This window comes from Protopterus annectens, chromosome 7.part0 (assembly GCF_019279795.1).
Source record: "Protopterus annectens isolate FY-2018-M chromosome 7.part0, PAN1.0, whole genome shotgun sequence".
Classification (NCBI taxonomy): Eukaryota; Metazoa; Chordata; order Ceratodontiformes; family Protopteridae; genus Protopterus; species Protopterus annectens.
In genome coordinates this window covers 910,256,995-910,284,494 of record NC_056739.1, presented here as the reverse complement: position 1 = coordinate 910,284,494, position 27,500 = coordinate 910,256,995, and the positions used below count along the sequence as shown (strand labels likewise).

The following is a 27,500-nucleotide window of genomic DNA, read 5'->3' as shown; positions in this document are numbered from 1 at the left end:
TACATAGCACAGGCTGCATGAGGGCCATGATGTAACATATACACAGCACACACTGCATGAGGGGAATGATTTAACATGTACACAGCACACACTGCATGTGGGGCATGATGTAACATGTACACAGCACAGACTGTATGAGGATCATGATGTAACATGTTGTGACACTACCAGACCAGCTATTTGGACTTTTGTAAATAATTCTATGTCATTTGTGAATATTGATATGATTTATAGAGAACTGTATGTTATGTACTGAGCTTCACGAATGTAACCACAGCATACCCTGCTGGAACATAGAAGATTAACTTACAAAACTTCAAGAAATTAAGTGCTTCATGATATGCTATAAAAGTTCATTTCAATGCAGCAAGAAGACAGGGATGTCTAGAGCTATAATTTTTTTCTATTGTCTTGGAGAGAAGTAGTTACAAGCTTTAAAATGTAAAACATGTTTCATTGCTTTATGACTTCCTAGCAGATGCACAGTTCTGAGAGATGTATTTTAACACAGAGATGTTAAAATTCTGTTAAGTTTCTCTCTAACCTGGGACTGAAGTCAGGTGACAAAAAGTGATGTCATCCAGGCTAACCCAGCAGTAATGTCTGATATTAATTTGAGAACTCTCTGAGAGAGAGACTGTGCATTTTGTATTTTGACTTGGACCTATCAAGAACATCCACTCATTATCATCATCTGCACTTGCCTGTCTGTAAGTAAGATTCAGGGCATAGTATCTCTCTTAGATATAGATAAGAATGTAGTAAAGATTAGTTTAGATGTTTTCTGTATTTATTTCAGACTATCCTGTAATGTTGTTTTAAAATATTTCCTGTGATTTTGAACTCTGAAGTCACTGTGTTGATTGACTGAGTATTGTGTTGTTCTTTTATTTATTATTAATTATATCTAAACCTATATTTGTGGCTGATATTTGTGAGACATATTTAAGCTCTTAGGGTACTTGTACATGTATTTGGTGACACTATACAGGCCACTCCTAAATAGCCTTGCTCTTGGTCAGACTACCATTTGGGTTATTAGTAACATTGCACAGTAGGATTGGAACCCTTTGTTAAGAGCTTAGAGCAGCTGATAAAGAGTTGGTTGGTTGCAGCTGGAACTACCTTATAATCTGAGCAGAAGGGGGGTATAGCTGGTAAACCTGTGCCAGCCTTTCCCAGGAATGTGAGTGTTTCTATATAAATCAAATTTCAAAGTGTGTGTGTCAGCTACTAGGGCAGGGACATGAAGCACTGGTTGGATAGAGAGGGCACTGGACATCTTAGCGTGGCCACTCAGCTGAGATCTCAACCCTATAGCTGTTCCAGTGGGGAGTCTTATTAGGGATCTGGAGAAAGAGGGAGAAGCCAGCCCCAGACTGACTGTGATCACTGTGTGCTCTTAAGGGAAACTGCAGTTTACTGTGTGTGTACTTGGTATCCTCCCAGTGTGTATGTCCCCTAGCTGTTGCCAGTGGTGAAGATTGAGGCTCCTTGATGACTGAGCCAGTGCAGGGGCATCACACATGTAATTAGTGATTTTAGTTTATACAACAAAATCAACTACACCCTAATCACCCCTAGCTTTTACTATAACTGAAAGATATATTTATATGGATAGATGTCTGACATTAGCATTATACTAACCAATTGGTTTATCAGACATTTGCCCATCTCTTTAAAGAACAGTGCAGACTGTTTACTGGCACTGAAGATCCTGAACTTATATCTGCACAGCATCATTCTCCCTTACTATTTTTTCTTTTCCTGTTTTTCTTGCTTGAGTCCCTGTCTTTGGTTCTTTAACCCTCCCATGATTTTGTTGTACTGGAAGGTTAGAACTATGGTGTGCATGTGTGCGTGTATGAGTCAGTGTCTCTATGTATGGGGTGCCTGTATATGTGCTTGTGGGTTGCATTATATGTATTTGTTAATCACCCATACCAGAAGGAGTTTATATAATACTTCAGGGCATCACTCAAATGGGTGAAAATTCTGACCTACTAGCTGGTATCTGACTACCACCACTCTGTGTAAATCTTCATTCTTTGTTTACCAATAAAGATATACATAAATGTCATATGCATGTTACTATTTTAAGGAAGCAGTGTGGGAGTAGTAGCATTTTATAGGCAAGGTCAGCACAAAGGCATAGGAATGTCTCAAGACAGAAATCAGGTGGTCAGTAAGTAAGATGCTGTGATTAGGTTTCATTTAAAACTGTGAAACTGTACTGTATTAATAGCTCTATCACTAGTTGCCCTACAGGAACATTTTATGTGGGACGTCGTGGCATCCAATGAAAGTTTACATAATGCTGGGAAACATATTGCTACCCAGTGTCTAACTACCAGCACTTTGCAGATATTCCTACTTGTTTAGTTATATGAAATGTATACATATTTACATATCTGTACATGTCTGTAAGTATTTATAGATATTTACATATCTGTAAGTATTTATATATATTTACATATCTGTAAGTATTTATACATATTTACATACTTATAAGTATCTGTAAGTATTTATACATATTTACATATCTGTAAGTATTTATATATATTTACATATCTGTAAGTATTTATACATATTTACATATCTGTAAGTATTTATAGATATTTACATATCTGTAAGTATTTATACATATTTGCATATTTGTAAGTATTTATATATATTTGCATATCTGTAAGTCTTCTTTTTCTTTAGGCTGCTCCCATTACGTGTTTCCACAACAGATCATCTCTTTCCATTTCTTCCAGTCCTCTGCATTTTGCTATGTCACACCAACCACCTGCATGTCCTCTCTCACCACATCCATAAACCTTATCTTTGGCCTTCCTCTTTTCCTCATACCTGGCAGCACCATCCTTAGCATCCTTTTCCCAATATACTCAGCATCCCTCCCAGCACATGTCCAAACCAACGCAATCTCGCCTCTCTGGCTTTGTCTCCAAACTGTCCAACCTGGGCTGACCCTCTAATATACTTAATCCTAATCCTGGCTACCTTCATCACACCCAGTGCAAATCTTAACATCTTTAACTCTGCCACATCCAGCTCTGACTCCTGCCTTTTTGTCAATGCCACTGTCTTCAACCCATATAAAATAGCTGGTCTCACTACCCTCTTGTAGACCTTCCCTTTCACTCTTACTGGTACTCGTCTGTCACAAATCACTCCTGACACTCTTCTTTACCCACTCCACCCTGCCTGTACTCTCTTCTTCACCTCTCTTCTACACCCAAAATTACTCTGAACTGTTGATCCCAAGTATTTAAACTCATCCACCTTCGCCAACTCTACCCCCTGCATCCTCACCATTCCTCTATCCTCCCTCTCATTCACACACATATATTCCATCCTTGTCCTGCTGACCTTCATTCCTCTTCTCTCTAGAGCATATCTCCACCTCTCCAGGGTCTCCTCAACCTGTTCCCTACTCTCATCACATATCACAATGTCATCTGCAAACATCATGGTCCACGGGGACTCCTGTCTGATCTCGTCTGTCAACTGTCCATCACCACTGCAAATAAGAAAGGGCTCAGAGCTGATCTTTGATGTAATCCCACCTCCACCTTAAACGCATCTGTCACTCCCACTGCAGATCTCACTGCTGTCACACTACCCTTGTACATATCCTGTGCCACTCTTACATACTTCTCTGCCACTCACAACTTCCTCATACAATACCACAACTCCTCTCTAGGCACCCTGTCATATGCTTTGTCTAAGTCCACAAAGATACAATGCAACTCCTTTTGACCTTCTCTGTACTTCTCCATCAACACTCTCAGAGCAAACATAGCATTTGTAGTGCTCTTTCCTGGCATGAAGCCATACTGCTGATCACTAATCATCACCTCCCTTCTTAACCCAGCTTCTACTACTCTTTCTCATAATTTCATGCTGTGACTGATCAGTTTTATCCCTCTGTGGTTACTACAGCTCTGAACATCACCCTTATTCTTAAAAATCGGTACCAAAACACTTTTTCTCCACTCCTCAGGCATCCTCTCACTTTCCAAGATTTCATTAAACAATCTAGTTAAAAACTCCACTGCCATTTCACCTAAACACCTCCATGCTTCCACAGATATGTCATTTGGACTAACAGCCTTTCCATTCTTCAATCTCTTCACAGCTATCCTTACTTCTCCTTGCTAATCCACTGTACTTCATGATTCACTATCCCCACATCATCCAACCTTCTCTCCTCTCATTCTCTCATTCATCAATCCCTCAAAGTACTCTTTCCATCTGCTCAACACACTCTCCTCGCTTGTGAGTATGTTTCCCTCATTATCCTTAATCACCTTTACCTGCTGCACATTTTTCCTAGCTTGGTCCCTCTGTCTAACCAATCGGTACAGGTCCTCTTATCCCTCCTTAGTGTCCAGCCTTTCATACAACTCTTCATATGCCTTATACTTAGCCTTCGCCACCTCTCTCTTTGCCATGCACCTCATCTCCTTATACTCCTGTCTACTTTCTTCATCTCTCTGACAATCCCACTTCTTCTTCGCCAACCTCTTTCTCTATTTACTCTGCTGTACTTCCTCATTCCACCACCATTTCTCCTTGTCCTCCTTCCTCTGTCAGTTTGTATATCTGTAAGTATTTATATATATTTAGGTATCTGTAAGTATTTATACATATTTGCATATCTGTAAGTATATATACATATTTAGGTATCTGTAAGTATTTATACATATTTACATATCTGTAAGTATTTATACATATTTAGAAATCTGTAAGTATTTATAAAGATTTACATATTTGTAAGTATATCAAGCACTGTCCACATAGTACCATGGGGAACTGCATTTAACTGGATAGCTTGGCACACAGCAAGTACAATAGTCAATAAGTGAGAAAGTGTGATTTATTTTTATGCTATACTATGAATCTGTGCCATATTACGATTTCTGTTTATAACAACCAAAATAAAGTTTATATATATATATATATATATATATATATATATATATATATATATATATATATATATATATCAGTACTTCATTGTATCCAATAAAAGCTTATATAATGCTGCAAAAATTGTCACTGAAACCTGTTGTCTGCCTACTACCAAGTTGCAGATATTTAAACTTGTTTAGTAATAAAAAATGCATACATGCACAAATATTATATTTCTGTAAATATCTCAGGTGTTGTCCACCTGTATGCATTGAGGAACAGCATTTTGCATGCTCAGTCACCAAAATATTATGCATATATGCAATTTGTTAATAATTGTGTTAATTACTTAAACTGGAAGGTGTTTAATCTCTAAAGTATACATTATAGTTGGTGCCTAACTAGCACCTTTCTGCAGTTATTTACATTTATTTGTCCATTAAATATACCAATCTGTGTACAAGCCATACTTAAGCAAAATAAAGTTCACATCTCCATGAATGAAAATCAATCCATTTGTAATTATATAAGTTAGCACTTTTGTGATCATTACCCTCAGTTTGTCAAAATCATAGCCACTGCCACCGCTGCTGAATTAATAGCCCAAGCTGGTCTCGCTCTGACCTTCTGTAGTAACCTTGGCTCTCTGTAGCCCTCTCTGTCTATCCAACAGTACGTACACTTCTTGTTTTTTGTTTTTAATATTCTTGTAGGCTGCTAGATTCCTTGAAACCTGCCAGTGGCTGCATATGTAAATGGGGGGTATGTGTCTGTATGTTGGGATGGGAAGGATTAGTTGCAATCTCATCTTACAAAATGGGATGACAAAAGTAGCATGCAACCGTAAGGCACAAATATAAAAGAGATATATTTCTTCCATAACCGACTGTGCCAGTCTATTTACTATACATGAAATACAATCTTTGCCAGAAGAACCGTATTGTTCCCTTTGCATACTTTATTACTGTTGCCGTCCACAGTCCTCCACAGCTGACCAGAAGCTCTTCATAAAACATTCAGTCTTCCTGGTCATATCTGTGAGATCTGCTTCATTGGCAGAAAAGGGTAACTGGTGGATTCATTGTGAAGTTTCCTGTTCTAGATACATCCTAGGGAAAAAGACTACCAATGTTAAAGAGAGCATATGTGTGTTTGTGAGAGACAGAGGGAAAACATTAATACAGCAAAGAGTCGGAGAATTATCGAGAAACTTAAATGTACACATGATAAAAAAACTAAAAGTTACAGCTGGCAGAAAAATCAGGTTTATTATACAGAAAGAATGAAAGCCACTAGAAAAAATAGCAGGACAATGCACACACGATGAAGATGATGGTCAGAAGTAATAAGGCCATGAAAATGTGTAATCAGCCAAGGACAACAAAGATACGAAGGTAGTTTTACATTATTAATCAGCTGCAGTGGTTTTTGGTATGGCTTTGTTAGCCAAGTACATAGGTAACTGGCATTCATACCTCTTAACATCTTAGTGGAAAAATTCTTGACAAAGCCAAAAATAATGAGGGGGGATAAAGACCTAAAATCATGGATAGATTTTAAATATTGCTCTTATAAACTTTAGAAAGTTGCTGGAATAACAGGATTTGCATTAGCTTGCATTTTCTGAAGTCTGAAACTCAAATGTCTGTCATTATTTAGTGATGTCAGTTCTGAATGATTTGCCAGAAAACCACATATTTTATAAGGAAGAGACCAAAAATATGAGGTGAAAATCTGGACAGTTGAGAGGTATGCAGACATATTTGGTGTTTATTTAATCCTGATACATTAAGCAGTACAATTTAAAGAAGCTTATATTTTAAATTAATGCACATCATTTTGCCTTGTAAGGTGAGAACACAATGATCTACAAATGTATATTCTAATTATTTTGTAATTAAAAATGAATGCAGTTTTAATTGGCTGTATCATGTTACAAGTTCCTGTAAGTAAGTTGCTTGATTGAGAAACGTTATAATAAGACAACACATGTATACTAATACATGAATTAAGCAAATCATGCTCATGGCTGGAACAGTTTACAGAGCAGTTATACACAAGGACACACACAAAACATCCATCTTAGAAGGAAACTAAATATACTTATTTCTTATAAACCCAGCCATATTAAAGAACCTGTTTTGTTTCCATTCCCAAATAAACAATCTGACTTTTCATAGAAACTAGAGATTTATACATCTAACCTAAACTTTAGTCAGTTCTTTTCATCAGCGGCACATTTGTAAAATATAACATTTTAAGAGTTTCATTGGTAATCATGTCAAAATATATGCCACAGATATCTGTATGTGTACATGTGTATATGTATACACATTGTGTATTATGTATGTATATTATATATATATATATATATATATATATGTATATATGTGTGTGTGTGTGTGTGTGTGTGTGTGTGTGTGTGTGTGTGTGGAGCCAGTAATATGGTGGAATACACTTAATATACACACAATCTGGTCAGCTAAGCAGATGGCTGACAGCTGTGTAAGATCGCTACATTACTGGGGATGGAGAATATGCCCTCTCCCAGGTATTGAATAATCTCTGCGAAAGCAAAAAAGAATCAGAGGGTGGGTGGGTGGAGGCTTGCCTCCCTGCAAAAATCAATGTTTAATATTTTAAAATTGCATGCTTTGAGGCTAATCTTCATTTTATAAATAGTGATGTGTTGACTTTTTGTTGCTGACATTAGGGATGCCAACATTTGCTAGTTTTGCTGTTTAATATAATATGTGTATACACACACACACACACACACACACACACACACACAGATAGATAGATAGATAGATAGATAGATAGATAGATAGATAGATAGATAGATATTAGACTTTTATGTACATAGATAGATATTTGTTTATAATGAATAATTACCAGTGAGTTTGATCAAAACTCAAAACACTGAAGAATCTCACCAGTGATTTACCATTAATCGCCATTAAAATCAATGCAAAAAAGTAATGAAAAACATAAACAAATAGGTAACATTTGTGGTTATGAAAAGTAAAACAAAACAACCTTTTTGTGTGAGGACTCCAGGGTCACACAAACTGGAATGTTTTATTTGTTTTACAGCTATAAGAACAACACTTAGCCTTATTTATCTATGGCTAATTCACATCAGAGAGAGATCCAGAAAGAGGAATCCTGATGCAGAAATACAGAAAACATGCCAAGGAAGGATGCTGCTACTCTCATCATGTTTTACCAGACGGATACAGGTAACCCATCAGTGCTTTGGTGGTTGATATTAGATTAGATTTTATTCCAGCAACTATATAAAGCGTATCAATCAATCAAAAAATCAGCATGTTGATACATCAAAACTGTATATATGTAAATGGAAATTACAAAAGGAATTGTGAGTAAGAAAGTAAATGAATTGTGTAAATAAACAGCAAGCTGTACAAATCAGCACCAAACAAATTGCACTGTAGTAGCATAAAAGGACTGCAATATTGCCAAGAAAAGATAGCTAGAAAATGAAACAGAATAAAGCTGACTAATTAAAAATGACAAAAGCTGACATTAAGATCTACAGCTGTTTTGGGAAGATGTTAAACCTCTTTGACTTTAGTGGCACTACATTTAACTACCCTTCTCACATACCACTTTCTACCACAGAGCTCTACCAAGAGTTTGGGACATTCACTCATTTGTCCTTTTGTCACATATGGCATCTCTTGTAATAGTCACTGGTATGGGCACAATTTTTGGTAGACACTGATCTAGTTCATCTCTTTGTCTTGGCTAGTTATTTCATTTAACCCAGTATAGCCCCAGATCATTCACCGTTATGATTAATATTTGTACATATATCTCTAGTACCACAATATATTTTGCCCATTGTGTTATATTCCATTTGTCCATTCTTCATAGTGTACAGCAAATTTAATCTGTGATACAGATTTAAGCAAGAATATCAAAATCCTCTTTATTTATAAACAGCTTTGGACTAAACTCAGTGTTGACTAAAAATGGAACTCCTACTTATTTACTAGTTATATGGTTAATGTTTATTCCCATGCCCTCTAAAATCCTCTCCATACCTCTGTCTCAGTTTAGTGTTGGAGCCATCCCCTCTTATTATGATCCTGTTCCCATCCTCATCAAGACACATTAAATTTTAACTGGTCCTAAAAATGCTTTAACATATATTTAAATTGAAACCCTGACAAAAGTACGTTATGGAAGCATTTCAGGAACTTTAGCTTTTACATTGAGGGCAGGGAAGTGGTTGGGGCAGCCAAAAAACAGGGGAAAACACTATCAAAGTAAAGAGAAGTAAAGAGAAAGGCACTAGAATGCAGCTTTAAGCAGGTATAAACATTGAAGCACAGATCCTGCAGCAGAATTTACAGTACAGCAACTACTGCAATCCCACCACAGAATAAGGTACCACACTATGCAGAAATTTACCAGTAACTCTGCTTATGGGAATATGCAGTAAAAAATGACTAAATGAGGCTTCAGTCTGACAACAGTTCAGAGTTTTACCAAAGCTGCAAATTAAACTACAAGACTAAAGCCCCAGATAGAGTAATTCATAGGTTTATACCAGGCTAATGACCACCAGGGTCTTTACAAGCCTAGCTATGCAACACAATCTAGTTTTGTCCTGAGTTCCTTGGATACCTATATGGTGCGGTATGCTAGTAAAGAGGTAGGTAAGGGTCATGTGTGTGGGGGGGTTGGAATATGTTAATGGGGGATTAATTTACTTGCTGTCAACCTCTGTCCATCAGAGTCATATGGGCCAGACCAGGGGTGAAATTGTGGTTTCCCATCCAATGATCAAGGTTTAGTTTGACTGGAGTCAGGGATGAAATCAGTTTCCTGTATACGGGAGGTTATTCCATAGTCCTAAGATAGGGTGGCCGTGGTGGTGCAGCGGTTAGCATTGCTGCCTCACAGCAAGAGCAAGAGGTTCTCCGGTTCAATCCTCGCCTGGGGTGCCTTCTGTGCAAAGTCTGCATGTCCTCCCTGTGGTCACGTGGGTTTCCTCTGGGTGCTCTGGTTTACTCCCACATCCCAAAGACATGCTGTCAGTGGATTGGACACTCTAAATTGGCCCTAGGCGTGACTGCATGCATGTGTGTGCCTTCTGTGGAAGGTTGAGGCTGGCAACTCAACACCATAAAACTACACTGCCAATCATGAGCAGACAGGTGATCTGCTGTGGTGACCCCTAACCGGGAAAAGATGAAAGAAGAAGAAGAATTCCATATTCCTAAGATCCTTTGAGACACATCTGTTTTTTTCCAGCATGTTCTTTTTATGTTGCAGGCAAAGTTCAGGTCCTTGGATCTAGGGTTTCTGATGAGGTTTGTTTTGTGTATGTGCAAGAGATCCATTGGAGCTGTGTCTGAGAATGCCTAATATGCTAGGCATAGATCACCTCTCAGTAACCTGCAGGAGACTGTGTACAAAGATAGGGCCTTAAGCTGATCTGTGTAGGATGGGGTATTCGCACCCCGGATTCTCTTGGTGAGGAACATTTGAGAGCATTCCAACTGTTGCCATTGCTTGGTTAGGTACGCACCAAAGGGGGCATTGTACTCTATGATGGGTCTGATAATGGCTGAGTAGAGTGGTATTATAACTTCCTTGGACCTGGATGCCATGAGTTGGGTGACAGAGAATCATTTTCTTACTATCTTGACTACATGTTGGTTGAAGGACAGGTTACTGCCTACATATGTTGTCAGAACCCTAACTATCTGGTCAACTCTTTGGGGTGTTTTATCAATGGAGTGATTAACTTGGGGGGATGATTTCCCATTTTATCAATGGAGTGATTAACTTGGGGGGATGATTTCCCAAAGGGCACTATAATGCATTTCTTTGCGTTGAGTTTTTGTCCATGACTTGGACAACAGTGATTTGTTTTTAGACCCTATTGTATGTGCTGTTGTCAAGGGGGGAACCTATGATAGCTCCCAGTTTACAATCATCTGCGAACTTGGTGAGACAGAGGCCTTTGACATTAGGTATCTACTTCTCATAAGTAAAGACTAACAGGAGCAGGCCAATAGGGAGCCCTGAGGTACTCCTCTGGTGACTGGTCTCCTGGTAGAGGTTGTCATACTGTGCCCAACTTCTTGGGTCCAATCTGTGAGACAGAAATCAAGTGAGTTATGTAAGGATTTATGCCTAGTTCTGAGAGTTTGTCAACAACATCTGAGTGGGTAATTGTAATGAACACCTTGGCCAGGTCAAGGTAGGTGGTATTGATTTTGCATCATCCATAGCCTTGGTGTCCCTTTCAAGGTAGTCTATCAAGATGAGTAGGTAAGACCTTCCCTTAACAAAGCCAAACTGTGATGGGTCCAGTGTCTCTAGAGTTCCAATGTTCTGGTTGATTATTTCCATTATAATTCTTCCTGTGGCTTTGTATATTAGCCTTGTCAGACTAATGGGTTTGTAGTTTCTGGGATTGGTTGATGGTCCACTCTTATGAGGAGGGATGACCACCACAGCCCTCCATTCGCCTGGCATGTAACCTGTTTTGAGGCTGTAGTTGGAGTGCTCAAGTGGTCCTGCTAGATGTTGTTTTAGATTATTTAGGAGGCAACCAGGGATAGTGTCAGGGTCCACTGAGGCTGTGTTTTTGGCCTTAGCATGCACCACCAGGACCTGCTCCCTGTTAATAGTTGGGTGGTACGCTATAATGAATTTCACAGGGAGTAGTGTGGAGGGGTGAGAGGTGAAGTTAGAGCTAAATTTCTCAGTCAGTGCACTTAATGTCCAACGAAACACCATACTCGTGGGAGACTTTAATTACTTCTCTATAGAATGGGTATCCTACACGGCCTCAAATCTACAGGCACAGGGACTCCTGGGCTTCATAAATGCAAACACCCTTGATCAATAATGAATGTGCCACTAGAGACTCCAACATACTGGGCCTCATGCTCACAAATATGGGAGAATGCTGCTCCCACCCCCCTTCAATGTCCCATTCTCACTGATAAGGTCCAAACATAAAGCTGTTTCCTTCAAAATCAAAATCATCTCTGTAATCTCACTAAAACCCATAACATTTAGGAACTATTCCAATGCAAATTACCTGTTAGGTGATGTTTTTTTCAAAATTCAATTCCCCTCCAAGCACATATAACACACCTGCCTCTGCTGAATTGCTATCAGAAACTCTGTACAACCATGTCAATGCCTGCGTAGAGGGTGCTGTACCTATAAGAAGTAAGCCCAGAACTAGTTCCAGAAACAAATCACCCTGGTGGCATCATAAAGTAAACAGGATATACAACAAAAGGAAAATAAATATGGCAAAAATCAGAAAAATGATAACCATTAGGCTTTCTATAGCTATGTCAGAAACCTCAAGGGCAGAACACTGTACTGAACTGGTGGTTAATGGTGCCACAGTCACCGAGCCTGGTGATATTGAGAACCTATTAGCAGACAAATTCAGTTCCAACTTTACCCAACCCCCACCCCACCCCCACCCCCCATAATACCCTCAAATATAACTCCTCTAACTATAACTAGGGAGCATGTACTGGCTGCTCTCACTAAACCCAAGAACACGTTCTCAGTGGACCCCAATAACATCCCAGGATGCCTCCTGTATAGTCTAAAATATGAATTATCAGGACCTCTGAAGTCATTATTTAACTATAGTCTTAAAACAGATTTTGTGCTACATGAACAGAGGACTGTGCTGGTCATCCCTCTTCATAAGGTAGGGCTTTAAACAGATCCTGGAAACTACAAACCCATTAGTCTGACTAAAATAAAAAAAAAGCAAGAAGAAGCTCTGTTCTTTTGTTGGCTGGTATCCATTAGTCTGATTAGTCTTATTTGGAAAGCCACAGAAAGAATTATCATTGAAATTATCAACAAGGACATAGAAGACCTCCAGATACTGGAGACATCCTATTCTGGCTCTATTAAAGGAAGGCCATGCTTACTGAACCTGATGGACTTCTGTGAAAAGGTCATTAATGCAATGGATAAGGGGAAACTGCATACTCCCTACCTAGATCTGGCTAAGGCATTTGATACAATATTCCAGTCAGACATTGTCAACAAACTTACAGAACTAGGTTTAAGTCCCTTTGTAACACACTGGATAGCTAGCTGGCTCACTGATAGGATCCAGGGGATTAGAATAGGTGAGGCCACCTTCCCAAAAAGGATGGTCACCAGTGGGGTCTCCCATGGATCTTTACTAGTCCCACTCCTCTCTGGCATCTACTTTTCAGCTGTCAAAGCCAATGTCAAAGGCCTGTGGCCAACCAGGTGTGTAGATGATTGCAAAGTGGGAGCAATCACTGAACCCCCCCCCCCCCAAGATGAGAACACTATTCAGGAAGGTCTAATACAGACAAGCTCTGGCTTAAAACTCAGTACCAAGAAATGCATTATAGTACCTTATAGTACCTTTTGGGAAGTCTGCCACCCTGGGATAACCATATCATCAATTAAACACCCTTAAAAGCTGATTCACTACTCATGGATCTGGGAACTCATGTAGATAGTAACCCAGTAGAGATTGTAATATGTGTCAGTTTATTGAAACTACTGATAAATTTGAGCATCCTGAGACTAAGCAGATTTATAAATTCAATTTTTTTTGCAAATTGTAAGAGCTACAATCTTGTTTATTTAGCTAGCTGCACTGTTTGTAAAAGTTTTTATATTGGTAAAACTAACAGAGCTTTGAAAGACCATATACGTGAATATATCTATGATGTCTCTATAAAAAATAAAACAAATGCACTGTAAAAACATATTTTAGTTGCTGGAAGTACCCATAAGTTTAAGTTTATTGTGCTACAACTTTTTAATGCTAGCACAGGAGGTGGTGATGTCAGCACTAAAACAGAATGTATTGAAACTAAATGGATTTTAGAATTACAAAGTGACAGAGGATGGGTCTAAATGACTATGTTCCTTTAAGATCACTGGTTAGGTCACATGACCTTAAGAGGTAGGCCTGAAACTGTGTGTATTTAAGCAGCATTTTATACTTGTTTTATTAGATCTGAAAAATCACCTGGATAGGCGTGAAAGCGCTTGTCTTTCTTTTGGATGTTTTTAGCATTTGCTATGCTGTTTTAACATTTTTTCTGCTGTTTTATTAAACTTTGGAACTGTAACCTTATTGGATTCAGCCATGTTGACTTCTTATTCTTCTATTTGAATTGTTTGTCTTGTGTTTAACCAGTCTTCATCTGCCTGCCTTGGTTTGCCTTTCTTCTTCTTCTCTAGAAAGTAACCTAGCCTTTAACCAACATGTATCGAAAGTAGTAAGAAAATCCTTCTATGCCTCTTAACTTATAAGCAAGAGCATGGCATCTATGTCCAGACAGGTCATCATACCACTGTACTTGGCCCTCATCAGACCTATCATAGAGTATAATGCCCCCTTTGGTATGTAACTAACCAGACATATGCAGAAAATCACACATCTACAAAGGTTCCTTATAAAAAGAATACAGGGAGTAAACACAATGTCCTACAGTGATTGCCTCAAAGCTCTGTTTCTTTATGCGATATCATACAGACTTCTGAGAGGTGATTTTTGCCTGGCATACAAGGCATCCTTGGACCCTGTTTTGATGAATCTTTTGCACATTCATAAAACAAGCAGCTTCAGAACTACTAGATTAAAAGACCTAAATTTTGCTTGCAACATATATAGGACATGTTGGAGAGAGAGATAAGTTTCTCCCATTATCTGGGAACATGCTCCCGATCCATGTGAAGCAGAGCTCCTTCCTAGCTCCTATATCTCAGATGGACCGAGACAGACAGTAAATCATCCCCTATAAATCAGATATGAATCAAATTTGTAGGTCACATTTGGGTTGCATGACTAGGCTTTTAAGGGCCCTAGTGGTTGTTAGTCTAATATGCATCTACGAACCTAAGTAGATTTGGTATGTCATCCTGGTCTGTTAAGGTTGTGCCATTTACCACCATTTCTGCACACTGCTGAGTGTAACCGTTCAGGTTCCTGACATAGCTGAAGAAGGCCTTGTGATTTTCCTTAGCCTGGAAGGCTATTCTGATTTTGTAATTGGCCTTGTTAAACTTTACTAGACCTCTTAGTTATTTTAGTTGAATAAGAGGACTCTTGTCTCTATAAGAGTTGTTGTTTCTAATTTTGGCCAGGACTTTTTTTTTCTTTTCTTATATACCCTATTAAGGTAAGGATTCCACCACTGGTGTTTGTTTTTGTTGTTAGATCTGGACTTACTTCTGGTAGGTACAGCAGCCTCAGTGCAGCCATTTACATGTTTGTACAGGGTTTCTGTAAATAATTCTGCATTGTTAGCTGTGTTCTCAGAGTTTGGGGAGCTATGAATTTTGACAAACTGTCACTTAATAGGATGTAGTTTGCTTTAAAATAAGTAGCCAGACTGATATCCTGAACACAAAGTGCTTTATTGGACCAACCCACAACTCACAACGATAAACGACAACCACAAAGGACAATTAGCACCAAAGAATTGAGTAAAACTTCTAAGCGCTTTCTCTCATTAGTGTAAACTGGGCTTCATCAGAGTAGAACCAGTTTCAATATCTCAGGCTTTTTGAATACAATTCGTATACACACCTCCCACGTCCAACCAATCACAGCCAATGCAAGGACTTTGGCGTACAATTCAAATTGTGCCAATTACGCTAACAAAAGCATAATAAAACAACAAATGTTCTTCATAGTAAACCTCCCTAAAAAATATATATACATTAATTAAAAGCATAAAACCTAAAACTGCACAAACAAAGTTAATGCATTGTTACACATTAAAAAGTAACCACTTATGTGTGGACATAAAATAATGTATTGATAGCTTTATAACCATAGTAACTAAAACTTAGTTAACTTATTAAAAATTTTTATGTATTTATATACAGTAAGACCTCAATTTTAAAATGCTAGAAATCGAAATATGATCTTTAATACCTGGGGTTTAGATGCATCAAGTCTAAGTTGCCATAAACATTCTTTTACCTCTAATAGTATCTTGACGTCACCACCCCTGTCATTATATGGAACCCTATCAACCACAAAAAATATAAATTTGTTAAAATTATAACAAGTTTGACTATGCATGTATAAAGCATTAGAACTTTTTTTATTTTTAATATCTCTTATGTGTTCATTAATTCTTAGTCGTAGTTTCCTGATAGTTTTTCCTATATAAAATGTAGGACAACTCAAACAGGTAGCAATATAAACTACCATTTTTGTGTTGCAATTAACATTTCCTATATAGTTCTACCAAAATTGTGAACTACTACATATGGTCCATTGTTGATAAACTTGCAAGTACCACAAGAACCACATTTATTCATGCTAGAACTCTTATAGACTCCTACACTACTGTCCATCTCCATAAATTCCTTAAGGTTTTTACCCCTGTTTTTGTGTCATTTAACACAAAATTTTTACCTCCAAGTTTAAGAACAAAATAAAACTATATTTGCGTTTTTTGGATGATATTTTGATTTTTTGCAGGGGAACTAAAGAGGAGATTTATGAATTTTTCGAATATATAAATTCCACTACATAATTTTTAAAGTTCACCTACAAGATACATGGAGGGACCTGTGATTATTTAGATCTTCTTCTGTTTTATGACAAGGAATTGAATACGTTGCAATCAGGTTTATATCGAAAAAAGACATATTCCAATTCTTTTTTACATTTCAATAGTTGTCACCCATTTTACCAAAAAAAGAATATTATTAAAGGTCAAATGGTGCGACTTTCAAGATTGGTTAGTGAAGATAGTTTATTTGAAACGGAGCTTGTTAGGTTAATAAACATGTTTTCTGAAAGAGGATATCCCTCTGATATCCTATTGGGCATCCGGTCAGAAATTGAAACCAAAAGACACACTGTATTTAAACCCATTCTTAAAGGTGGGTTGATTAAGGAAGGTGGGGTAAATAATTCTAACAGTGACATTTTAAATGAAGGTAGGAGAAAGGCCATGATCCTGCCATTTAACCCAATTGCTGGACACATTGAGACCATCCCAATAGACACATGGCAATGTGTGTTTAAAAAGGACATAACTGACATACTGGGTAATACACCAACTATTACTTATAGTAGGGGTAAAAACCTTAAGGAATTTATGGAGATGGACAGTAGTGTAGGAGTCTATAAGAGTTCTAGCATGAATAAATGTGGTTCTTGTGGTACTTGCAAGTTTATCAACAGTGGACCATATGTAGTAGTTGACAATTTTTATAGAAGTATAAAATGTCCAGAACATGTTAATTGCAACACACATATGGTAGTTTATATTGCTACCTGTTTGAGTTGTCCTACATTTTATATAGGAAACTACGACTAAGAATTAATGAACACATAAGAGATATTAAAAATAAAAAAAAGTTCTAATGCTTTATACATGCATAGTCAAACTTGTTATAATTTTAACAAATTTATATTTTTTGTGGTTGATAAGGTTCCATATAATGACAGGGGCGGTGACGTCAAGACACTATTAGAGGTAAAAGAATGTTTATGGCAACTTAGACTTGATGCATCTAAACCCCCAGGTATTAACGATCATATTTTGATTTCTAGCATTTTAAAATTGAGGTCTTACTGTATATAAATATATAACATAAACATTTTTAATAAGTTAACTAAGTTTTAGTTACTATGGTTATAAAGCTATCAATACATTATTTTATGTCCACAAATAAGTGGTTACTTTTTAATGTGTAACAATGCATTAACTTTGTTTGTGCAGTTTTAGGTTTTATGCTTTTAATTAATGTATATATATATATATATATATATATATATGGTTCTACCTGACATAGCCGAAACCACACAACACCGACAACCACATCACCGACACCACATATTCGACAGTCCATAAACACGAAACCACACATAACCGACAACGAAATAACCGACGGTACACAAACACGAAACCCCATACACTGCACACACCACAATAACAATTATTAAAAACAAAACACATCCCCATTCCACAAACCACACACACAACACAAGCACACCAAAATCCTTACAAGCCCACACTAAACCTTACCCTAACCCTAAGCTCCGTCACTAGTGCACACTGTCCTACCCGCTCCTAACCCTAACTCACTTAACCGCCCTATAAACCTAACCCTAACTCACTTAACCCACCCTATCGCCTAACCCTAACTCACTTAACCCACCCTATCGCTCCCTAACCTAACTCACTTAACCCACCCCTATCGCTCCCTAACCCTAACTCACTTAACCCACCCCTATCCCCACAGACCGTCAATCTCCACACTTACCTGCCTCGCACCCTAACGTCCGTCACTACCGCATACTCACACAGCCTTTCCCCATGTCGGCATCCTCGGCGTTGGTGTTGTCATCCGTCGTGTCGGTCTTCTGCATTGTCGATGTTCTGCCACTCGCGATTCGCGTCGGTCTTCTTCACTTTCGATCTTCTGGAGCTCCGGATTCCGATGTCGGTCTTCTGCGCTGTCGACGAAGTCAGGTAGAACCATATATATATATATATATATTTTTTTTTTTTTTTTAGGGAGGTTTACTACGAAGAACATTTGTTGTTTTATTATGCTTTTGTTAGCGTAATTGGCGCAATTTGAATTGTGCCCCAAAGTCCTTGCATTGGCTGTGATTGGTTGGATGTGGGAGGTGTGTATATGAATTGTATTCAAAAAGCCTGAGATATTGAAAATGGTTCTACTCTGATGAAGCCCAGTTTACACTAATGGGAGAAAGCGCTTAGTAGTTTTACTCAATTCTTTGGTGCCAATTGTCCTTTGTGGTTGTCTTTTATCTTTGTGAGTTGTGGGTTGGCCCAATAAAGCACTTCGTGTTCAGGATATCAGTCTGGTTACATATTACTAGTAGGACGTGTTCAGTTTATTGGCGTGGTTTGCTTTAGAATAGTTCCTAACTGTTCCTGGTTTAATTGGGTTTTCTAAGTTGATTTTTATTTTGAGGTTCAAACTTACCAATGAAAATGTGACATGGGAGGGGTGCAATAGCCTCCCATGTTAGTGAGTACTATGTACAATATATGTTTTACCCTCTGGTTGGAGTGTGCACTATCTGGTTGAGGGTTTTTTGTTGATCAAGTCTGTGCAGATAGCAGTGCACTGTAATTTATAAACAATGCAAAGATCTTGCAGAAATTCACAATTTTCCCACAACTGCAAATGAAGCTGTAAGACTAATGTCCCAGAATAAAGTAAAAAATGCAATCAGGTAACTTTTTTGGTTAAAACATGGAAAAAGTAGAAAAGTACAAAAACATTATCACCGCACAGATCACTATAAGTGTAACTGAAAATATTCAAGCAGAATTGAAATAAAAATAGTTGTCTGCCCTTTTTGATGAAAAACACACCTCTCTAGAGTCTTGAATAAAAAGACCCAGGGTGGGCATAGCTCTGTGCTGGTTATATAAGACTAGGTAGGCAGGGATCCAATCAACTAAAGCCAGTACTGGAGCTCTGTGACTTCAGAACCAGCAGCAAGTCACAGTTCTCTTAGTTCTATGATTCTTAGCTATAAGTTATTGACCCTAGGTAGGTTAGAACATCAGAAACTTTAGCTTTTACAGTTGGGGTAGGAAAATGGCTGGGCAGACACAAAGAACTGGGGAAAAACACTATCAAGGTATACAGGATGGCACTGGAATGCAACTATAAGTAGCAGCAAAACTACAATGTAAACAGCTGTAAAAGCAATGAAGCACAAATCCTGCAGCAGAATTTACAATACTGCCACTACTGCAATGCCAATACAATCTAAGGCAACAAACTATAGAGAAATGTAGCAGTAACACTGTTTATGGAAAAATGTAGTCATAAATGACTAAATGAGGCACATATCTGATAATAGTTCATAGTTCTGCAACAACTGCAAATGAAATTACAAGACTAAGGCCTCCAACAAAGCTCAAAATACAAACAGCTAACTTTTACAAATAAATCTACTTATGGAGATAGGAGTGAGTATAATGTAAAAAAATTGGAACATTTTGGGAACGGATGAGTACATATATAAAATAGTAGGTCCCAAACCATTATTTGTGTACAGAAATGGAACAAATATGAAGATGAGATTAAATCAAATGAAGAATATGGTCGAAAGAACTGAGAGAGGTACAACAAAATGTGGTAGTTGTAAGCAATGTCAATACATATTAAAGGTAGGTGAACTGACATTAGACAACAACCATAAAACAAAAATAAAGCTATGCAAAGGGAACTGTAGAACTAAAAATGTGATATACTTAGCCAAGTGTTCAACATGTTCTTGTTACTATGTGGGGATGACTTCAAGATGTTTGAAAAATAGAATTTACGAGCATTATTACAGAATGAAGAAACAAGATATGAATAATGCACTATGGAGGCACTGTGAGGCGAACAATGAATGTAGGAGATTTGAGTTTGGCATTCTCGAACAGGTTCAAGTGAATCCCAGGGGTGGTAATATTAAGATGAAATTACTGGAAAAAGAGACACGCTGGCAGATCAAATTAAATGCATCAGAGTACCCTGGTTTAAATGAATACATCTTTATCAAACCCATGTTAGTAGGTTAAGTGGGTGTTAAGTGCATTTTTTAAATTTTAAACATTTTTAATAGTTATGAGCACATAAATATTTATTAGGACATCTAGTAACTAATATAGTCATCTGATAGTAATTCACACTTTAGTATGTAGGAATTACCAGATGTACATAAATTGTTGTTTTTAAAAAAATATATATTGTTAAAGTGTGTTTGTTAGTAGGAGTTTTTAAAGTAGTTAGTACATTATAGAGTTAGTAGTAGGGAATCCAGCACAGTGCACTTTAAATGTCAATTAATAAATCAAGTATTTAGTGTTTTTAATTAATGTAATTAATGAATTAAACATTGTATAAAAAGGGTGTTAGCAATGGTTAGAGTGGTTCTGATGAAATCTACGTCAGTAGATGAAAGCGCTCAACCTAACCAGAAGCAATTTTTTTATTGTGAGAAATAAAGAAAGAGATTTTCAGCATTAGTGCCTGTGCGGTCTTTTCGTTTAACTGGGACTTCTGAATAGCTCGTCAGCTATACATCATTTCTTTGTTGGACTTTCCAGTTGGTTTCTCAATTTATAATGTAAAAAAGATTTTGCAGTAATTCACAATTTTTCGACAACTGCAAATGAAGCTCCAAGAACAATAAAAAGAAGAGTTAAAACTGGCACAGGAATGCTAAATTCATGTTTATCTTCCCAGAATGATTAAAATAAAACAAAGAAAGAAAGATACTGCAGTGACACATAGATTTAGGACATTTAATCCAAAAGAGGGCTGGATTTAGGACATTTAATCAAAAAGAGTGTCACCAGTAACAACAGCACTGAATCTACTTTCTCAATAACAACAAAAAAAACATATAAATCTACTATTAAACAAATTCATCAACACTGCATGAAATGCAGCTATAAACACATGGACTAAAAGGATGTGCCAGCCAGATACATGCTAATCATAACCCTATCCTGAACATAAACATAACTATTATCCTAAACATAACCATAACTATTATCCTAAACTTTAATACTAAAGGTACACCAGAATTACAGATAACTGACTTTTGTACTTAAGTAGAGAAAAGCAGTCAAATAGCTGGCTTTTCCTTTAGTGCACCATTTGATTACATCAAGATCAGCCAAATGTTATCAACAACATATCTTTCAATAAACGTTTTCTCAATCAGGTGTTTGAATCTTTTGATTCAGTTTTGAAGAAGAACATAGGCAGTGCATCTACATTTACTGTAAAGCATTTTCAGCATCATTCAAGGAAAGAAGTAACATGGATTTGCACTGCAAGCATGACAGACAACTATTTTTGATTGCCGCCTGTAAAGCTTGTCAGTTTGACCACTAACTAACAAGAAAAGAAAGACTTAACAAAGGGAGTATAAAGCTATTAAATATATTCCCCTGATAGTCTGACAGACTTTCATGTGCAAATATATGTTTAGCTAACTAATTGCTTTGGCTGCTCTTTAAGGAAGGATATAACAGCTCTGATCTTGCTATGCTCAAATAATTTAAGGCCAAGAGATGAATTATGGTCTTGCTGGTACTTTTATTGCAAAAAATATGTCTATTTAATTAAACAGACTTCTGCAATAAAATGGTTAATGTGCCGCACTAAAACAGCACAATCATGCTGAACTTAACAACACCAAAATGAGCAGACGTACAATTAAACAACCAGGAAGACTGCAATGAACCGTGCACTGACTCTCAAAAGTATCACCATTATAGGAATTATCACTGGCCGCATGAATTTCTTGTTTACCTTTTAAACATTTCACATTCAAGCAGTAAACAAGTCAGTAGTAGGACTGGCTACTAAGAATGGCTATGCAGAAACCATATATGATGAGAAAAATATTTTAGTAAGAACTGCCAGGACCTTACCAGGCTATATTAGTACCAAAGGGGTTAGCTGAATCCATAGTGGAAATCCATTGAACTATATCACTGATTAAAAAAATACTGAATCATTCTATGGTATCTATTCCTTTATGTTTAGCAAGTTATGTTAAGGAAAAGGAAGAGACAGAACAGTCCTTTTCCTATTGGTTCTTGAAGGACACCAGGTATTATTGTTTGTCTGCTTACCACACATACTACTTTCTTTATGATGCATTTCATATATAAAGGAAAATGCATCTGATTGGCTCATAGGTAAGTACTAAGCTAGCTGCCCTTGAGGGACATTTTAAGCCTAGCAGTTTCCCTTTTGTCCTCAAATTAACCTATCCCATTTGGTTAGAGATTGGTCTTACCCATTCCATGGAAGAATTATTATATATTACCCTTAATGACAATAACTGAGGTCAGAGCATAGATAATTTGAGGGGGGACCCATGCTTGGGATAATGCAGTTAGTATCTACATTTTTCCATTAGTAGTACAGGAGGCAGTCCTGCGGTAAATTTTCTGTTTCCCATCCATAAATAAAAGCTGCGCTTGGATTTGTGGATGAATATGGAGATGGATGAACTTTGTTTTATGTAGATGAGGAGTTTCTTCCAGAGCAGTGATATCCTCTGTGAGATGTTTCTGTCTCACCAGACCATTATTTTGGTGTTGCAGAATATGTTTAGATCCCTAGACTGAAAATTTCTGATGGGTCCAGTATTTGGAGGTTCCCTATGTCCTGGTTGATTAGTTCCATGATAAGTCTTTCCATGGCTTTGCATATGAGGCTGGTCAGACTTACGGGTCTGTAATTACCTAGGTCTGTAGATCCTCCCTTATACAGGGGAATGACTGTAGCTGTTCTCCATTCGCTTGGTACAAAACCTGTACGGAGGCTGATAATTTAGTAACATGTGCCCTCAGCTGATCAGCTCATTTTCAGATCTTCACTTGTTATAAGACAGAATCTTCCATTCAGCTTGATCTCAAATGCATATTTGTTTTTATTCTCAAATACTTGATCTTTACAGATATGACAGATAAATGTAGGCTAACATCACAAACATGAGCAGCAAACAAATAACCAGATAAGTATTCAGTAATGGTTAGGAAGGAAAATGGAAGCTTGGAAATGGACAGAGAGAAGAGTTTGCAGACAAAAAGAGATGAAAAAGTATGCAATTTTTAAAACTATTCAACACAGCTACATTGTTTTACTCTAGCTTACCATCAACGATCCACTTAAATCGCCACAAACGCAGTATAATGAACAGACTGAATGCATCCCAAGGACTGCTAGGACCATTTACTACAGTGGATGCCACCATTGAAGCGAGTGAAAGGACGACTACAGCACCATCAAACACCTTAAAAAGAACAGCAGGACAGCAGTGTGGTTAGTGCAAAGTAACTAGCATTGCGTCTTTTAATCCTCACAAAATCTGTTTATTATATTATTTAACTCAGCATTAGGGTTAGTGCCTCTTCTCTCTGGCTGACCCAGGAGCATTATGTGGCTAACTGACTGCCTCAGAGTCAAACACTGAGCAAATGGAGGCTGAGGGACGCAAACCAAAGAGCTTATTACCAGCTCATAACCTCTGTTATCTGCAATAAACATTGAATACCTTTAGAAATTGTGCTAGATATTAAATCCATCTGATCAACTCAGTTTGTACAGGAAGATACGTTTTAAGAAAATTTGTATGCTCGTATATTAGTACCTTAAGCATATTAAGGAACTAATACATGATTTATGCTCTAAATAAGTATTCTTACTGCTACATTCTTTCCTGCCTTCTGTTTTGAAAAGTAAAAGGCTTTCGTACTCCATGGCTGAAAGATCATGGGTGAATAACATCAAATGTCATAGCAGACTCTCAGAAGGCTTGGAACAACATTTTTTTTAACAAAACATAGGATCTTTCTGTTAATAAATCTTTCCATCCCCGTTCACATCAATCTTTGATGCCACTCTAAAACTCCTCTCCTGACTTAGTCTGAAACTGTACTACTGCCCAAGAGGAGAGTGAGCCATCACAGTGCACTGGGATATTTTTGGCCATGGGGAATTTTTATTTAAATATCCTACCCATTACCCCATCTCTTACCTTCCCCATACTGTTTCTATTTAAGTACCTTAATAATCAGTGGACTGTTTGAATCCTTTAATGAAGCAAACACAAAGCTGCTTTTATAATTATGGGCTCACTACAGAATTGTCAGTGCTCTTCAATAAAGTGTAAAATTCTGAAAATGAAACCATGTAAAACACAGGATCCCGAAAGGAACGATACTAAGTGTTAAAATGTTATAAAGAATGGTACATAAAGCTGCTAGAACTGTGAATCTGTCAGGGCTACAAACAATGAAATCCATGTTTCACACAGAAGTGCACTTACTTCAGAGGCTGTTTAACTTCAGAGTGAAAATAATCAATTTGTAGGGAGATGCATGGGGCTTTCCCTGTGTGCATGCTGCTATATAAGGTTTTCATTCTCAGACGTGTCATAGGTTAAAATGTAGCACTTTTAAGGATATTGTCCTTTTTTTTCAAATACTATATAATTTTAACTAAAAATTAACAAATATACCAAAATGTAGTCACATTAATTCACACTGATCACATTAGCATACTTTCAGACTTAGTTTTGCAGTTGTCATAAAAACATGTTTCATATTACTTTAGACTAGAGCAACATCCCTCTGAATATTCCACTCATATCAGCTTAGAATAAGTGTAGTAAGTTAAACTAATAAGTACTAATTTATAAACAATAAAAAGGAAAATAAGCAGTGGACTCCTTCTATTGTATTTCCTCGAAGATTTAGCATGCTCAGTAAACAGGAAAAAAAGGAGTTAGGAAAAAAAACAAAGGAACCTCCTCTACATACTGTACTCTGTACTGTATTGATTATAGATACCAAAATTATAGCTAAGGACCAGAATTTCAAATCAGTTCTAACAGACATTTGGTCCAATGAGTTCTGACCTTATTGTCATTCTTTATTATTTCAACCAGAGTTTTTATATTATTATTGTCTATCCATGCTCTGTCTTTTCCAAACTGCACTGACAGGGAAGAACATGATTTCCAATTACAAACTGTATATTATGGACTGATTTTACATGACAGGCCTCTCTCTGCTCTATTTTTTAATGTTACACTATCCTTTGTAATCCTTAATCTATATTAAATATGCTCTTCACTTGGTTGTAACTTTAATCTAATCCCCAGATTTCCGAGAGATAACTGTGAGTAGCTCTCCAATATAGGGCAGTTCCAGAACACATTTTCAATGACCTATCTCAATTTCTAGACATCTACAAAAAACAGAGATGGAGAAGGAAAAATGCAGGCTACCCTATGTGGTGATAAATATACATATGCACATGCACATGCATGTGTAAGCATGTATATTGTATATAGATATAGCATATGCATGTATATTGTATAGATAAAAATAGATGTATATAAGTCACTCCCCCCCCCACATCTCTCTCCCACATGTTTTAAAAGTGTCCAGATTTATAGCCTTCTACTACATTAAGGCCTCTAATGAGATGGGTAACAATGCTTGTTTTGCATGTTTCCTTAGCTAATAACTAGACCCACAATTATATAACGACCACTCCCATTCTGAATAAGATGATGAAATTAAAAATATTTTTAAGATGTCTACTTATGGCAGCTGGAATGCATCCACAACACGATAAAACACTGTAAACTCTTCGAGACAGCTGAAACACTCCTCTCACTTTGTCCTGATTCCAAAAATTCAACAATCCCCTTAACTTTATACAGTGCAGATTCAACACTTGTTGTGACACTAAAAAGATAAGTAAAATTTGTTTAAAGCTGAAACCCTGACTTTATATATGCTTTATTTTATTTTATTTATGTTTGCTTACTGGGGTTGTGCATTAATCTCAACTAACTAATTTCAGACACTGCTCAGGTGAAATCATCTCAGGGTATACATAGTTAATAAAATCTAACAGGAAAAGAAGAGAGGAATAATAAAAGAATGCCTGGTAAATAACAAGTGGCAAGTATGTACATTATTGTCATTAATGCTGTAAAAGTATAATGTATACCAGTACCTACATTAATGCCCTCAAACTATGAAATATAAAGGAGTTAATGAGGAAGTGAAGGAAAAGGAAGAATTAGTAGTCAGGTGATTTGGTGACTTTACTGTTTATATCACAACAGTCCACTTCCCAAGCAAGGCTCTGTCTCTTTGTGGGATGTATCAATGACTTCGTTCAGTACAACCAAATGGTCAACTGATTTATTTTTGCATATTTGTTTAAATTTGGAAGTCCTTGACCCCCAGCTTGAAGTGAATATCCATGACAATGAAATTTAGAATGCATCTACTGTGGCCACCATATAAATCCCTACACTAATTTCAACCATTGTGATGCTATCTCTGATGTAGACATTGTACCCAGTACCTGCAATATGTTGTTTGCACAGCCAGCAGAGGAGGCGCTGCTCTAGAGGAAAATATAGCTGCTTCCAACTTGAATATAACTTCTAGTAATTTCTACTAACTTTTAACGTTTCCTTTTTTGCACCATTAAATACATTTCTGCTACCTTTTGCCCCCAAAACTTAATATATTCTTCATCCCAGTTAAAGGGAACTGTATCCTTTTTATAGCAATTGTGGAAGAATAACAACTGGATGCTAACAAGATCTTACTCGAATTCACCTCGTATCCAGAAAACTGAAGTAGTACAAACACATCCCATAATCTGTATAGGAATGTCAACTGCATAAATTCACTTTACATGGCTCTTTCAGTCATGCCAATGAGTATGATTCCCTGTATAGATCAGATCAGGGACAGGAGGCATCCTTGTCTTGTTTCTCAGCTAAGATGGACACATTCAGAAATGTATTGTCTGATTTTGACTACATAAACAGAATACAGTAGTGTCTCCCACTGTTAAGGAAACCTGGGCTTCTCCAAGACAACCTGCTATAATTACTGTAGTTTGCAACTTGAAACTAAGTTTATGTGAGGTACTATAAAAAGTTAAATCATGTAAAGTGAAAATGGAGTTTATTACTCTGTACTACAAGAAAGAAA

General features: G+C 37.1%; 1 protein-coding gene across 1 annotated transcript in view; it reads right to left on the bottom strand.

Annotated features, from left to right (window-relative positions):
* Positions 1–27,500, bottom strand: part of TMEM266 (transmembrane protein 266) — a 795,902-nt gene that overhangs the window by 288,114 nt on the left and 480,288 nt on the right. The window contains exon 6 of the mRNA XM_044077485.1: positions 23,626–23,764. Within this exon, the coding sequence (XP_043933420.1) occupies positions 23,626–23,764 (139 nt within the window). The remainder of the gene's footprint in view (positions 1–23,625; positions 23,765–27,500) is intronic.